Source organism: Hippopotamus amphibius, chromosome 15, assembly GCF_030028045.1.
Source record: "Hippopotamus amphibius kiboko isolate mHipAmp2 chromosome 15, mHipAmp2.hap2, whole genome shotgun sequence".
In the NCBI taxonomy this organism is placed as follows: domain Eukaryota; kingdom Metazoa; phylum Chordata; class Mammalia; order Artiodactyla; family Hippopotamidae; genus Hippopotamus; species Hippopotamus amphibius.
The window spans coordinates 3284276-3297840 of record NC_080200.1 but is presented as its reverse complement, the minus strand read 5'-3'; the positions used below and the strand labels follow the sequence as shown (position 1 = coordinate 3297840).

At 60.8% G+C, this 13565-nt stretch overlaps 1 protein-coding gene across 3 annotated transcripts; it reads left to right on the top strand.

Annotated features, from left to right (window-relative positions):
- Positions 1-12398, top strand: UBXN6 (UBX domain protein 6). 3 transcript variants are annotated; one of them, XM_057710032.1, is made up of 10 exons: positions 1-210; positions 3467-3630; positions 4035-4099; positions 5128-5256; positions 9135-9232; positions 9792-9867; positions 10846-10930; positions 11037-11387; positions 11536-11684; positions 12239-12398. In XM_057710032.1, the coding sequence occupies exons 1-10, from the start codon at positions 128-130 to the stop codon at positions 12362-12364; spliced, it is 1326 nt and encodes a 441-aa protein (XP_057566015.1). In that variant the 5' UTR covers positions 1-127; the 3' UTR covers positions 12365-12398. The 3 variants fall into 3 exon arrangements, with proteins under 3 accessions (XP_057566015.1, XP_057566017.1, XP_057566016.1); XM_057710034.1 differs by lacking the exon at positions 1-210 and adding an exon at positions 935-996; XM_057710033.1 differs by lacking the exon at positions 1-210 and adding an exon at positions 1555-1741.
- The last annotated feature ends 1167 nt before the right edge of the window (positions 12399-13565 follow it).

Here is a 13565-nt window from a genome sequence, read left to right as displayed (position 1 = left end):
GGACTTCCGGCGGCGCCGTATTTTTTTTCCGGTTGTTGGCTCCTGCCGGCCCCTCCCGTACTGGGCCCTGTGCCCCCCCCGCCCCCCGCGGCCCCGCGCCGCCGCCGCCGCCGGGCCCGCCGCCACCATGAAGAAATTCTTCCAAGAGATCAAGGCCGACATCAAGTTCAAGAGCGCGGGGCCCGGTCAGAAGCTCACGGAGTCGGTGGGGTGCGTGGCAGGCGGGGGCGAGGGGAGGCCAGGGAAGAGGAGAGGCGGGAAGGGGCGGCAAAGTCAGAGCATGGGGAGAGACCGCGGGGTGGGTGGGGGCGGGGCAGAAGGGAGGGGGTGGGCGTAAGGGGGAGGGGTGGGCGTAAGGGGGAGGGGAGGCCTCCGGGGGCGGAGAAGGAGGGGCGAGGCTCGAGGGGGCGGGGCTGCAGAAAGTGAGGGGTCCGTGCAGAGAGCCGAGGGGGTGAGGGCGGGCGGTGAGGGAGAGACCGGGGGAGCGGAGAAGGGGCCCTGAAGAGGGATCACCTAAGATCTGGGGGAATCAAGGTGACCAGAGATGGGGGACCGAACCTGGAGAGACAAGTAGAGCTGGGGTTGCAAGAAGTCGTGAGGCTTAGACTCCGTGGCGATCGCGGTCTGGGCATTGGTTCTGGAGCAGGAGGGAGGGCGGAGTGAGGATCTGGAAGGCCAGGGAGCCTGAGGCGTTGTTGGAGGGATGGTCAGGCACTTGGGAGGTGCGGGTGAACTGGGTGGCTAGGGGCGCCGCGAGGCGCTGAGGAAGGTCGGGAAGGAGAAGGGAGGCAAGTGGGCAGAGGCGAGGAGCTGGGCGAGTCTGTGACTGGAAGGAGGTGGGGGCCCTCGTGGGTGATGGCTGACTGAGTGGCCTGGAGAGTGACGTGGGAGGGGAGGGGAGGGGAGGGGAGGTGGCCTGCACTTCCAGGCCTCTGTGACTTGTCCGGGGAGGACTTGGAGAAGAGAAGGGCCAGGGGCCACACTGGAGACTCCATGGTGAGGTGTGAGGGGCCAGTGCTCTGCAGAGGGTAGTGAAGAGTTGGAGCATGTGTGGATGCCAGACTGAGGGCCGCTGGGCTGAGAAGGAGGCCGGGGCGGGGGGCCACGAGCAGAGGGAGTTCAGGAGGGGCTGGGGCTGCTGCCGGGAGCGACAGAGGGGGCTGGGGGACCCGAGGGGGTTTAGGATGGGGAGTGACTGAGAAGGTCAGCCTGGGGAGGGGTCTGTGAGGCGTAACGGAAGGGATTGTGAAGAGGGGCTGGGAGGGGGTCAGAGGAGAGGCAGGGAGGCCGGCTGGAAGGGTTGGTGAGGGCGTCGTGAGGAAGTGGGTGGGTGGGGGAGAGTGGGTGCGTGGCAAGGACATCTGGACATCTGTCACGAGGATTGGGGGTCCCCAGGGTTCTTGGGAGGGGAGCACTAAGTGGGATGAAGGAGGCCCATGAAGGTCAGATCCATTGTAAGGGAGGGAAGTGTAGGTCCTGGGAGCCTGGGGTGGGGGAGTGGGGGGTGAGGAAGGCAACTTAAGAGGAGCCCAGGGAGAGCCGCGGGCCAGACAAGGGGGTCCATTCATTTGTTCAACAAGTAGTGGGTGGAAGTGGAGGGCTGGAGCAGCTGGGACTGCGTGTGACAAGGAGGAAGTGGGGGCTGATGGTTGTGTCAGACTGGAGGCCTGCGAAGAGGGGAGGGCCGTCACATGGAGATCCGGGATTCTGTGACATGCCTGGGGCCAGACTGGAGACACAGGTGTGTGTCCAGCACTGTTATGGCTTGAAAGTCCCTGCCCACTCAGGGCTCACCTTCTAGTCGGGGGGGGGGGGGGGACAAGTAAAACAATAGTTAAGTCATGAAAGATCGGCCCTGAAGTGAAATAAACAGGGTTGAGATAGTGAGCGATGTTGGGGACTGTTAGGTGGTCTGGGAATGCCTCTCTGAGAAGGTGAGCCAAGAGCTGGATGAGGTGAGACCCAGCCGTGTGGAAATCAACGCCTGTCTGTCTGTCTGACACACACACACACACACACACACACACACACACACACACACACACACACACACACACACACACACACACACACACACACACACACACACACACACACAAAGCAGCCCCTGTCCGTCGCAGGCAGATTGCTCCAGGCAGAAGGCGCAGACAGTGCAAAAGTCCTGTGGTAGGAGGCTGGGCCTGTGTGAAGAACAGAAGGGAATGTAGATAGGAGTGAAGGAGGGAAAGGGGCAGCTTGTGAAGGGCCTGTAGGCCGCGGAGGCTGCAGGATGCTGTCGTGTATGGGATGCGGGGGCTTTGTGCAGAGGAGTGATGGGGTTTTATAAGATCCCTCTGGCTGCCCAGAGGAGCCATGAAGCGGGGGAGTGGGGGGTCTTGGAAAAATGGTGTTTTTATGGAAAGGTGGGCTAGGGTGGAGCTACATGACTTGCCTTTTCTTCAGCCTGAAACTCTCAACGGTCAGGAGGGCTGGAGAGAGGGGCCGGGACGGGCAGGAGGCTCCCAGAGGCCTGGGGACAAGAAAAGAGGGCTTCCCCTGGTGTCTGAGCAGAGCAGGAGGCACGAGGGCTGTGAACTCAGAGCCTTGGCTCCTGAGAAGGTTCTAGCACGGTTGATTCCAACTACTGGCGTCGGAGAGAGTCCTGAGGAAAGGGGAAGGGCAGGGCAAGTGAGTCAGACTCAGGCGGGAGGAAGGGCTTTTCTGCTGGAACGTCAGGGCCAGGTGGTTTTCCAACGATGTCAGGTTAGGAAGCCGCCTGTCCCGTAGAGTGATCACCCTGCCTACTTCCCAGGGTAGAGGGGAGATGAAGCCACGCTGTGCAGCTTGCGGGTCTTAGTTCCCCAACCAGGGATTGAACCTGCGTCCCCTGCAGTGGAAGCGCGAAGTCTTAACCACTGGACCGCCAGGGAATTCCCTAAACCAGATCTTTGTAACACACTCCGTGCAGGGCCTGGGTGTGGCCTGGCCTGCTGCCTGAGCTTCTGTGACCCTCTGGGGTTTGTGAAAGGGTGTCTGGAGCCCTCCCTGGGAGGAACGCTGCCGTGAGGAATAGACATGCTGAGCCGCAGGGGCTCCTGGCGCTGCCTGGCACACAGGAGGTGCTCGGTAGATGAAGCCTCTGTGTCTCACCCTCGTAGACAGTAAGGTGGGGCCTCTCGCTCAGGGAAGGGGGTGAAGAGCAACAGCCCTTGTGGACGGTAGGTGTGCTCTTACCTCGTCTGACACGTGAGGACTCTGAGGCCCAGGCCGGTGCAGGTTTTGCCCAAAGGGATGGGCAGACCGGGGCACAGAACCCCTGTCTGCCTCCTGGGGCTCCTTTCTCTGTGTTAGAACCGTCTGGTGGCTGCGGTGGCCCCTGGGGAAGCAGCATGTGTCTGTCCGCTGGGGCAGGAGCAGAAGTGGGAGTGGGACAGATGCTCTCTTGCCTGCCCCCATGTCATCTCGCCGCCCCTCTGCATCTCCTCAGGGAGAAGGCCCCCAAGGAAAAGCCCAGCCAGCAGGCGCTCCGGCAGCCCCGCCAGGGACCCACCGATGAGGCGCAGATGGCGGCGGCGGCGGCCCTGGCCCGGCTCGAGCAGAAGCAGCCCAGGGCGCGAGGCCCCACGTCGCAAGACTCCATCCGGAACCAGGGTGAGCTGCGGCCGTCTTTGGGCCACAGCCCAGGGGACGTGGCGGGAGGTGGAGCCGGCCTCTGCCCCTCTGTCCGCCAGGCTGATCCTCGGCTTCTCAGGGGTCCCAGATCCTGTGCTTGGCTCTGGTTGAAAGTAATTTCATAGCCAGCACTTTGGGGTGGGGGGTGGGGGTCTGCTGTGGCCTGGGTGGCAGGGATGTCAGGGAGGTTGCAGCGGGGAGACGGGAGCTGGGACTCAGAGGAGGAGGAGCACGTGGTCTGGCGCAGCAGCCCGGGGCATGGAGAGGTTGAGGGGCCGGGGGCACCTCCACCTGGAAGGACTAGAATTTGACCCCCGTGAGGATCCAGGCCGAGGAGGGGCGCACCAGCCCACCCGCCGACCTGTCCCTGCCTCTCCCCGCAGTGAGAAAGGAACTGCAAGCTGAAGCGACTGTCAGTGGGAGCCCAGCGGCCCCAGGGACCAACCCGGTAAGAGCATCACGAGGGCAGCACGACGCCCTGGGGCAGCCTGGGAGCCCGCAGAGGGCCCGCATGGGCTCCCTCCTGCATTTTGTCTGATGGGTGCCCAGTCCTGGGCATCTGGCGCTGGGGAGGGTGGGGAGACGCAGAAGAGACATCGGCGTGGATCTAGGTCACCTCTGGCCTCAGGGTGCGGAGGCAGGTTGGGGAACCCCATGGTTGAGGGCAGTGTTGTCTGAGTCCTGCGTGCTTGGCACCCAGTGACACCAGGTTCAGATGCTGGGGGAGGGACTGCACCTCCACTAAGTCCACTCCCTCCCCTATAACCCCACAAAGGTAGATACTGTTATAGTTCCCACTTTTCAGGAGAGAAAACTGAGGTTCAGAGAGGTGAGGCCCAGTGTCCTTGGTCATGCACCTCGAAACAAGTAGGGGCAAGACTGGAACTGCAGTCTGTCTGACTCCAAAGCTTTTGCCCTTGGTGCTGCCCTCTGCTGTCTTCCTCAGATGTAGGAGGGCGCCACAGAAACTGGTGTAATCAGGGAGGCCTTCCTGGAGGAGGCAGACCTCAAAGGAGAACTTGGCAGAAAGGGTGTTCAGAGCAGCACCACCTGTGAGGCCTCACTGAGTTTCAGAATGGAAGGGACCCTGGAGATTACCTAGGAATCGAGGCCTGGAGCGTGTCCAGGGCACGGTGACTCCTGACTCTCCCACCAAATCCCCTTCCTCACCCGGTCGGGGGGGTGGGGAGAGCAGGAGTCGCCAATCAAGTGCTCACTCCGTGTCTGGAGCTGCTCCGTGCTTTCCATTCCTTCCCTTGTTGAATTCTGAGGTGGTCCCTCAAGGACATCTTGTGGACCAGCACACAGGCTCAGTGGGGCATGGCCACAGTGTCCCACTGCTGACAGGCGGAGGGGACAGTGTTGGCACCGGAATGTCTGGCTCCCAGGGCCGCACCGTCAGGACTGTGGCACTCGACAGCTCAGGGTGGCTTCTGTCCACAGTCCAGGCTCAGACACCCTCACCCATCCTCTCAGGTGCCCGAGCCCAGAGAGGAGGGCTCGACCCACCTGGCGGTGCCCGGAGTGTACTTCACCTGCCCGCTCACAGGGGCCATCCTGAGGAAGGACCAGCGGGACGCCCGCATCAGAGAGGCCATTCTCTCGGTGAGTGCTGGCCCTGTTGCTGGAGCTGCCCCGCTGGGAGCCTGCGTGGGCCAGAGCCCCTGCAGTGTCCCCTCCTGTGTATGTTGTGTTTCTAACCTCTCTAAAGTGGGAATACTCACCTGTGGGACAGAATTCAAGATACAGAAGGGTATGTGGGGAAGAGCCGCCTCCCACCCGCCTCGTGGCGACCCTCCCTGAGGCAGCAGCTGTAAGTAGTTTAGGTCCCTTTGCAGAGAGGCTCCAAGTACTTACAAGGTACCTCCCACATGTGCTGCGTTTTTGTTTTACATGAAAGGCGATGTACCATCCAGCCTGACATGGAAACTGCTAGGATTGTATCAGTACAGAAAGAACTTCCACTTTATTTTTTTCCCTTAAAACTCTGTATTTGGAAATAATTTCAAACCTAAAGAAAACTCCCAAGAACGAAAAGAACACCGGAACATCTTTTACCCAGGGTGTGAGTGTCCTATTGCTGTTCTGACAGATTGCTACGAACTCGATGTCTCCAGATAGCACGTCTCTCCTCTTACAGTTCTGGAAGTTAGAAGTGGGACTTGGGTCTCCCCGGGCCACGGTCAAGGTGGCTGCAGGGCGGTGTGCCTTCCGGGAGCCCTAGGGGCAGTCTGGCTGTCTGTACTCTGTGGCTCCTTCTGCATCTTCGCAGCCGGCCGCGCCAGGCCAGGTCTTTCCCAGCTGCCACCTCTGCGTCTCTCTCTCTTCCCCCTTTTAAGGGCCCCCGTGATTCCGTCAGGCTCAGCTGGCTAATCCAAGCTCATCTCCCTGTTTTAAGGTCAGCAGCCTTAACCCCATCTGCCACCTTCGCGCCCCCTGCCTCGTCACTCAGCCTACTCCCAGCTTCCACAGATACCGATGTCATTCTGCCCATCTTATCCACGTTTGCCAGTGGTAGCATTTTTACGCCATGTGCGCAAGCACCCCTCTCTGTTTTCTTCTGAGTGGTTCCAAAGTCTGCGTCCTCTGTAGTGACTGCGTGATGACTCACTGCAAATTGTTCCCTGACTCTTTAACCAGCCCTGGGGGTTTTTTGTTTTTAAATATTTTTTTATGTATTTGGTTGCACCGGGTCTCAGTTGCAGCTTGCTGGCTCCTTAATTGCGACATACGAACTCTTAGTTGTGGCACGCGTGTGGGATCCAGTTCCCTTACCAGGGATCGAACCCCAGGCCCCTGCATTGGGCGCACGGAGTCTTAACCACTGCGCCACTAGGGAAGTCCCTAACCAGCCCCGTGTTAACGAGCACGCAGGAAGTCTCCAGTCTTTCACTAGCGAGGACAGGACTTATGGTGACAACCTTGTCTGTGCCTCACTTTGAGCTGTAGGCTCCATTCCAGAAGTGGCGTTGCCGGGACAAAGGACACGTGTGTAGGGCTTCGGGTAGTTGTCACCCAATGAACCTCCATACGGGGGGCTGTCCTGATTCACACCCCCACCAGCAGTGTGTGAGAAGATACCCACTCCCCGGCCCCCCACCATCATTGTGGGTCACCACACAGGTTTTGTCTTCATCCAGATGTATAGGTAGAAATAATGTCAGCATAGCTCAAATTTGCATTTCCCTTTCTGGGGTCAGGTTGGCTATGTTTTCACATGAGAACGCACCCTTTGCCCATTTTTGTGTTGGGTGGTAGTTTTTTTCTTATTTGTAGGCACTCTTTATAGATTACGAAAACTGGCTTTTGGCCTATGATTCGTGACTATTTTTCTGTAGTTTATTTTTACACTCAGCTTATGGTCACATGGCCACGTAGAAATTTTTTATCGCTGTGTAATTCAATGTGTCATTCTCACTTACGGCTTCTGGGTTTTGTGGCATACTTAGGCCTTCCCCACTTCAAGATTAAAACAGTTCTTTCATGGTTTTTCTAGTACTTTTCTGTTTTGTTTTTTGTTGTTTGTTTTAATATTTAAAGCTTTGACCCAACTAGAATTTATCCCTGTGTAGAATAGGACACATGGAGCTAGTGTTATTTATGTTTCCCAGAAAGTTACCCAGTTTTCCCCAGTCCTCGTTTATTGAAACGCTTGTCTTTTGGCCACTGTGAAATCTCATCCCAGAGTAAACCCCTGCATGGATTTGGTTCCTTTCTGGATGTTTGGTTTCTTTGTCCCTGGTCCGTTCATGGGCACTGGTCCTAATTTAAACGAGGCTGCAGGCTGCCTGGAAACATCTGAAAACAGCATTTGGAGCTGCAGCTCTTCCCCGGGGGGTGGGTGTGCTTGTCCCGAGAAGACTGGAGTTGGGGGCAGTCGGCCTGGCTCAGCTGTGTCCTGAGGACGCCCCCCCCCATCTCACTGCTGCTTTGCAGACCCGCTTTGTCTGCCCTTCCGTGCCTTTTTGTCCTACCCTGGCAACGTAACTGGCAGACTGGGCTGGGTCCCAATTTGAAGCTCCCAGGAGAGCAGGCCCAGTTCACATCAGACGTCCAAGTGACACACATGTGGCTGCTGAAGGCTCACCCCAGTGTAGTTGAGGGAAGGTGGCTGGTGGCAGCGGAGGTGGGGAGGCCCCTCATCTGCCTTCCAAGAGCTGCGGCTGCACTTCTGCGGGGCTGCCCAGGTAGATCTGAGGGGGCTGGGTCATCTGTGCTCTGATACCTCACCTCTGGGGACCCAGCTCTTCACCTCCACCATTTTTTTTTCTTTTTGGCCGCACCACGTGGCATGTGGAACTTCCCTGACCAGGGATCGAACCCGTGCCCCCCGCAGTGGAGGAAGCACGGAGTCTTAACCACTGGACCACCAGGGAGGTCCCACCCCTGCTGTTATCCGGGCAGATCAAATGAGTTTGGGGCTGACGCGGGTGCCAGCCCCGCTCGCCCTGTAACTATTGACTATCCGGGGCTGCAGAAAAACGAGACCGCACGCTGTGGCCGTGTGCAGTGGCCGTCCAGGGCATGAGCAGGTCTGCTGCCCCGTCTTGCTCCTCGCCCTAGCTGTTCCCAGCCCCTCCCCGCTGCGATGCTCTTCGCAGGGTGTCCGGGGGTGCCCAGAGGCTGGGCCGGCCGAGGGATCAGCTGTGGGCCCTGCGACCTCTCCAGAGTTCCAGCTGCAGCTCCTCCCCTCCCCAGGGAAGCAGGCGCCCCCCGAGGCACAGGGGCGTGTCTGAGGTTTCCCCACTGTTTTGCTTCCCCCGGCCATGCACCAGGCAGCTGCAGGTCACCGACCTCTTTTGCCTCCTGTCTCTGCCACCTATTTCTAGAACATCCCTCGTAGGGCTGGGGGATTAGGAGGGACGGTGGCGTCCGCGGTGGCCAACGGGTTCTGGGCATTCAGAAAGCCGCTGCGCCCTTGGTGTGGTGCTCAGCGCTGGGGTTGGGCGCCAAAGCCAGAGCAGAAGGCAAAGGTCTGTGGCACACCGACCCGAGGGGTGGCGTAACCCGGGCTGCCGACAGCCCCTCTTCCCTAGAGGCAAGGGCAGGGCCGAGGCCCAGGCTGGAGTCATCCAAAAGGCTTTTTTCCTCTCTTTTCTGCTGTCGCGTTTGCTTCGGTCCCCCATGCTGGGGCCTGCTGTGAGACCGTTCTTGCTGTTACCGCTGGTGTCACTGCTGCCACCTGAGTGCTGAGACCTGGCCACTCGGCTGGCATGGCCTCCAGGCCCCGAGGTGGATGCTTGCTTTCTTTTTTTTAAGATTGTTTTTTGATGTGGACCGTTTTTAAAAATCTTTATTGAATTTGTTACAGTATTGCCTCTGTTTTATGTTTTGGTTTTTTGGCCCCGAGGCACGTGGGATCTTAGCTCCCCAGCCAGGGGTCGAACCCACACGCCCTGCATTGGAAGGTGAAGTCTGAACCACTGGACTGCCAGGGCAGTCTCGGTGGACGCTTTCCGACTCGCTTTCCTCCCTCCTCCCAGCACTTTTCCACCGACCCAGTGGCCGCCTCCATCATGAAGATCCACACGTTCAACAAGGACCGGGAGCGGGTGAAGCTGGGAGTGGACACCATCGCCAGGTGAGTGGCTGGCCTCCTCCCACCGGGGTGCCAGCTCCTGGGCCTCCATCGTGACCTGCTGAGGGGCCCTGGAGGGAACCGGACCCTGGAGGGAACCCGGCCCTGGGAGTGAGGCCAGGCCCCACCCTTCACTCCTCCGAGCCCTCGGGGAAGGGGCTTGGCCTCCCTGGGCCTCGCTTTACTGAGCCGGGGGTTCCCAGCCCTGGCTTCCCTTTGGGATCATCAGAAAAATGTGAAGCAGGGAGGGTCTCCCCCACTGCCAACTCCTGATTGAGCAGGTCAGGGAGGGGGCCCAGAAGTCTGTGTTGCTCAGGAGGCCCCGAGCTGGCTCTGGGGACCCATCAGCTCTGGGGACCGCTATTCTGGCTCTGCCCGCTCCACCCCACCCTGGTGGCTCCTCGGTGCCCTCAAGGGGAGGCAGGACCGAGGAGGAGGCCAGTGTCAGGGGCACCAGGGCTTGGGCTCCGTGGGGCGTCCAGGGTGCGCTGGCAGCCTCCCTCGGGGTGGTTCTTGGCACACGCCACTGCGGCTCTGAGCTGCCATGCCCCGTCCACCCCAGGTACCTGGACAACATCCACCTGCATCCTGAGGAGGAGAAGTACCGGAAAATCAAGCTGCAGAACAAGGTGTTCCAGGTGAGGGCTACCACCAGTGATGGCACCTGGTGTGGCCGGCGTGGCTGGGCCCGAGGCTGGAGGTGGCAGCAGCTGGCCTGCAGACAGCCAGGGTGGCCAGAGCCGGCTGCGGAAGGGCCCCTGCAGGGATTGGGAGTTGAGGTGGGCAGAAGGTGGCAGGCGGGTAGGGCTTCGTGGGCGCACAAGCACAGTATGCGTACGTCGTGTGCTCTGCCCACCGCCCACAGCATGGTTTTTTTCTTTGAATTAGCTGGGAACACAGCACTGGAGAGAATTTCTTTTTTCTTCTGGCTGTGTTGGATTTTAGTTTTTGTGCGTGGGTTTCTGTGTAGTTGTTGCACACAGGTCTTTTCTCTCTAGTTGAGGCGTGCAGGCCCAGTAGTTGCGGTGTATGGGCTCTGTAGTTTGCGGCACGCAGCCTCTCTAGTTGAGGTGCGCAGGCCCAGTAGTTGCGGCGTGTGGGCTTAATTGCCCTGTGGCATGTGGGATCTTAGTTCCCTGACCAGGGATCGAACCTGTGTCCCCTGCATTTGAAGGCAGATTTTTTACCACTGGACCTCCAGGGAAGTCCTGGCACAGGGGAGATTTTTCACACAAATGCAGACTCCTGGTTTCGGTAGAGAAATCGCAGGGTCCTACCACCCTGGCCATGGTTACCACGCATCTGGCAGGACCCCGCCCTCTCCTGGTGGCCCCGACACACGTCCAGCATCACACAGCCCGCCTCCCCCACTTTTGGGGACTCCCACCCCCCGCTGTCCTTTGACTCGTCATCCTCCTTCACCCTGGTGTTGACCGTTCGGGTCCCAGGCCCTCTGTGACCTCAGCCCGCAGGCAGCTTCGAGGTTTCACCCGGTCCAGGGGCAGCAGCCGCTCTGAGACGGGGGACTCTGGGCCGGGAGGGCGGGATGGATTGTGAGGCTGGTGGGGCACAAGGAGGCCCCAAGGGTCGTGCGTGACCTCTGGCTCGGCTCTCAGGAGCGCATTAACTGCCTGGAAGGGACCCACGAGTTTTTTGAGGCCATCGGCTTCCAGAAGGTGCTGCTTCCGGTCCCCGACCAGGGTAAGAGTTAAAGAGAAGGGCCGTGGCTGCGTCCTGGGGCAGGGTGGGAGAGGCCCGGCTCGGGGGTCTTCCTGCCGTGGCAGAGTGACGTGCCCGTGTGTCCCAGAGAGCCCTGAGGAGTTCTACGTGCTGGGCGAGGCCGCCCTGGCGCAGCCTCAGAGCCTGGAGCGGCACAAGGAGCAGCTGCTGCACGCGGAGCCCGTGCGGGCCGCGCTGGCCCGCCAGCGCCGGGTCTTCCGGGCCTCGCCCCTGGCCTCGCAGTTCGAGCTGCCCGCGGACTTCTTCAACCTCACGGCCGAGGAGATCAAGCGGGAGCAGCGGCTGCGGGCGGAGGCGGTGGAGCGGCTGAGCGTGCTGCGCACCAAGGCCATGCGCGAGCGGGAGGAGCAGCGCGAGATGCGCAAGTACACGTACACGCTGCTGCGCGTGCGCCTCCCCGACGGCTGCCTCCTCCAGGGTGCGTGCGGGGCGCCCTGGGATCGCCGCCGCCTCCGCCTGGGTTCGGAGCAGGCCGCTCTGGTCTGAGCTCGTCCGGGGAGGGGCGGCGGCTCGGGGGGGGGGCTCCCGCGAGCCCCAGCGCCACTCTGACCGTCCCACCCCCTCAGGGACCTTCTACGCCCGGGAGCGGGTGGCGGCACTGTACGCGTTTGTCCGGGAGGCCCTGCAGAGCGACTGGCTGCCTTTTGAGCTGCTGGCCTCGGGAGGGCAGAAACTGTCGGAGGACGAGAACCTGGCCTTCAATGAGTGCGGGCTGGTGAGTGGCGGGCTCCCCGCACAGCGGATCCGGCTTCTCTCAGGCTCTTGCTCTTCCGCTGGGGATGGCATTGGGGGAAGGGGTCCTGGGGCCAGGCTCCCTGGGTGACTCCCACCTTTCCACTTACTTGCAGGGTGACCCTGAGTAACTTCTCTGGGTGTATAAAATGGGAGTGTGCCCAGCGTGTTAGAGTCCTCTGCGGTGCAGAGCCCAGGTGGTGTTCAAAACACAAGGACTTAGTAGGGAGGAGGCAGGAGGGGGCCGGAGGGTGGTGAGACCCTGATTCAGGGAGACCGGGAAGGCGGCCTGGACAGGAAGTCCCAGCTGCTGCCCAATGCTGGCTTGGCTTCAGCCAGGCCGGAGGCGTCCCAGAGCCCAGGTCATCAGAGGAGCCCCTGCTGTGAGAATGGACTGACTGCACAGGTGTGCTGGCACCGGCGGGGTGCAGCCCCGGCCGAGAGCAGCCCCAGCTCCAGCAGGAAGACTTGAACGTGAAGCAGGGGCTCTGTCACGGAAAGGCCAGCGCGAGGCTGAGGCTTCTCACCCCATTGCAGGTGCCCTCAGCCCTCCTGACCTTCTCGTGGGATGCAGCCGTGCTAGAGGACATCAGGGCCGCGGGGGCCCAGCCAGACTCGTCTACCCTGAAACCCGAGCTCCTGTCGGCCATCGAGAAGCTCTAGTGAAATAAAAGCAGGGCTGGCTGCAGCCCCCGTGGGTCTGTCTCACGCTCTCCCCCCCCCCCCCCCCCGCTTCCTCCACATTCCCCTCGTTGCGGGCCCCCCACCACTTCAGGGCCTCCCAGCCTCCTCCGGAATCGCTGGCCCTGCCTACTGTGGGCATGGGGAGGGGCGTCGGGTGGCCGTGGACACGTGCTGTGACCGCCGCCAGGAGAGGGCAGCCGCCAGCAACCTCGTTATCAGAAGCCCCGGGCACCTCCCCGGGCAGGAGAGCGGGCCTGCAGCCTGGGCCCGGGCCCCGTGTGCTGTGGCCGTCCCTGAGGTGCCTGGCGTAAGAGGGAGACGCTGGGCCTGTCAGGACACAGTTCTGTAAAATTATAAACCTGAATAAATAGGATGTTTGACTAGTTTCCTGCTGGTGAGTTGAAGCCGTGGGAGGCAGGTAGGGCTGCAGAGCTGCCAGCGAGGCTTGGCTGTGGCTCTGGTGAAATGGGACCAGGCGGACACCAGGTCGGTACCTGGGCCCAGGAGCCCCTCATGTCCCAGGCAAGCTCTTCACTTCCGGTACCTTCCTAACTGTTGTCCCCACCTGCCTGACAAGCCAGCCGTGCTGAGGGCTGCCCAGGGCCCAGGGCCTTGCAGTCCCCGCAGGACAAGCTCCCCCAGACGTCCTCATCCCTGGAACCCATGAACGCGTTACTTTACGTGACAAAGGGACTTGGCCTGTGACTAAGGATGAGATGGGAGGTTGTCCTGGGTTACGTGGTGAGTTCTAATGTGTAGAAGAAAGCAGAAGAGGTGGGGAGATGTGGAGGAAGGGGCCACGAGCCCAGGCATTCAGTTGGCCTCTAACAGCTGGAAAAGGCACAAACACGGATTCCCCCGCTGGAGCTTCTGGAAGGAACCAGCCCTGCTGAGACCTTGATTCTGACCCAGTGAGGCCCTTGTCAGACTTCTGCCCCCCAGAATCGTAAGAACAAGTTTGGTGTCTGTTACAGCAGCCACGGGGAGCTAACACAGGGAGGCCAAGGCCTGGAGGCGGGAGGCACTTGCTCCTGCTGGGAGACCCCGGCGCCCGTGCTTCTAACCATGCACCTGGACCGTGCCGTCCATTCCCCCTCACCCCCAGGCTGGCCCCTGGCTGCAGTCCCTGCTGGACCCTTGCCTTCGTGGAGGCCAGGGGTGGCTGGTCCTCTGGCCACTG

Excerpts from the sequence above, each read along its gene's own strand:
- UBXN6 (XM_057710032.1), top strand. The coding sequence starts at position 128 with ATGAAGAAATTCTTCCAAGAGATCAAGGCCGACATCAAGTTCAAGAGC. Across the intron at positions 211-3,466 it reads AAGCTCACGGAGTCGGTGGG|GGAGAAGGCCCCCAAGGAAA; the intron begins GTGCGTGGCAGG and ends GCATCTCCTCAG. Across the intron at positions 11,388-11,535 it reads CGACGGCTGCCTCCTCCAGG|GGACCTTCTACGCCCGGGAG; the intron begins GTGCGTGCGGGG and ends CCACCCCCTCAG.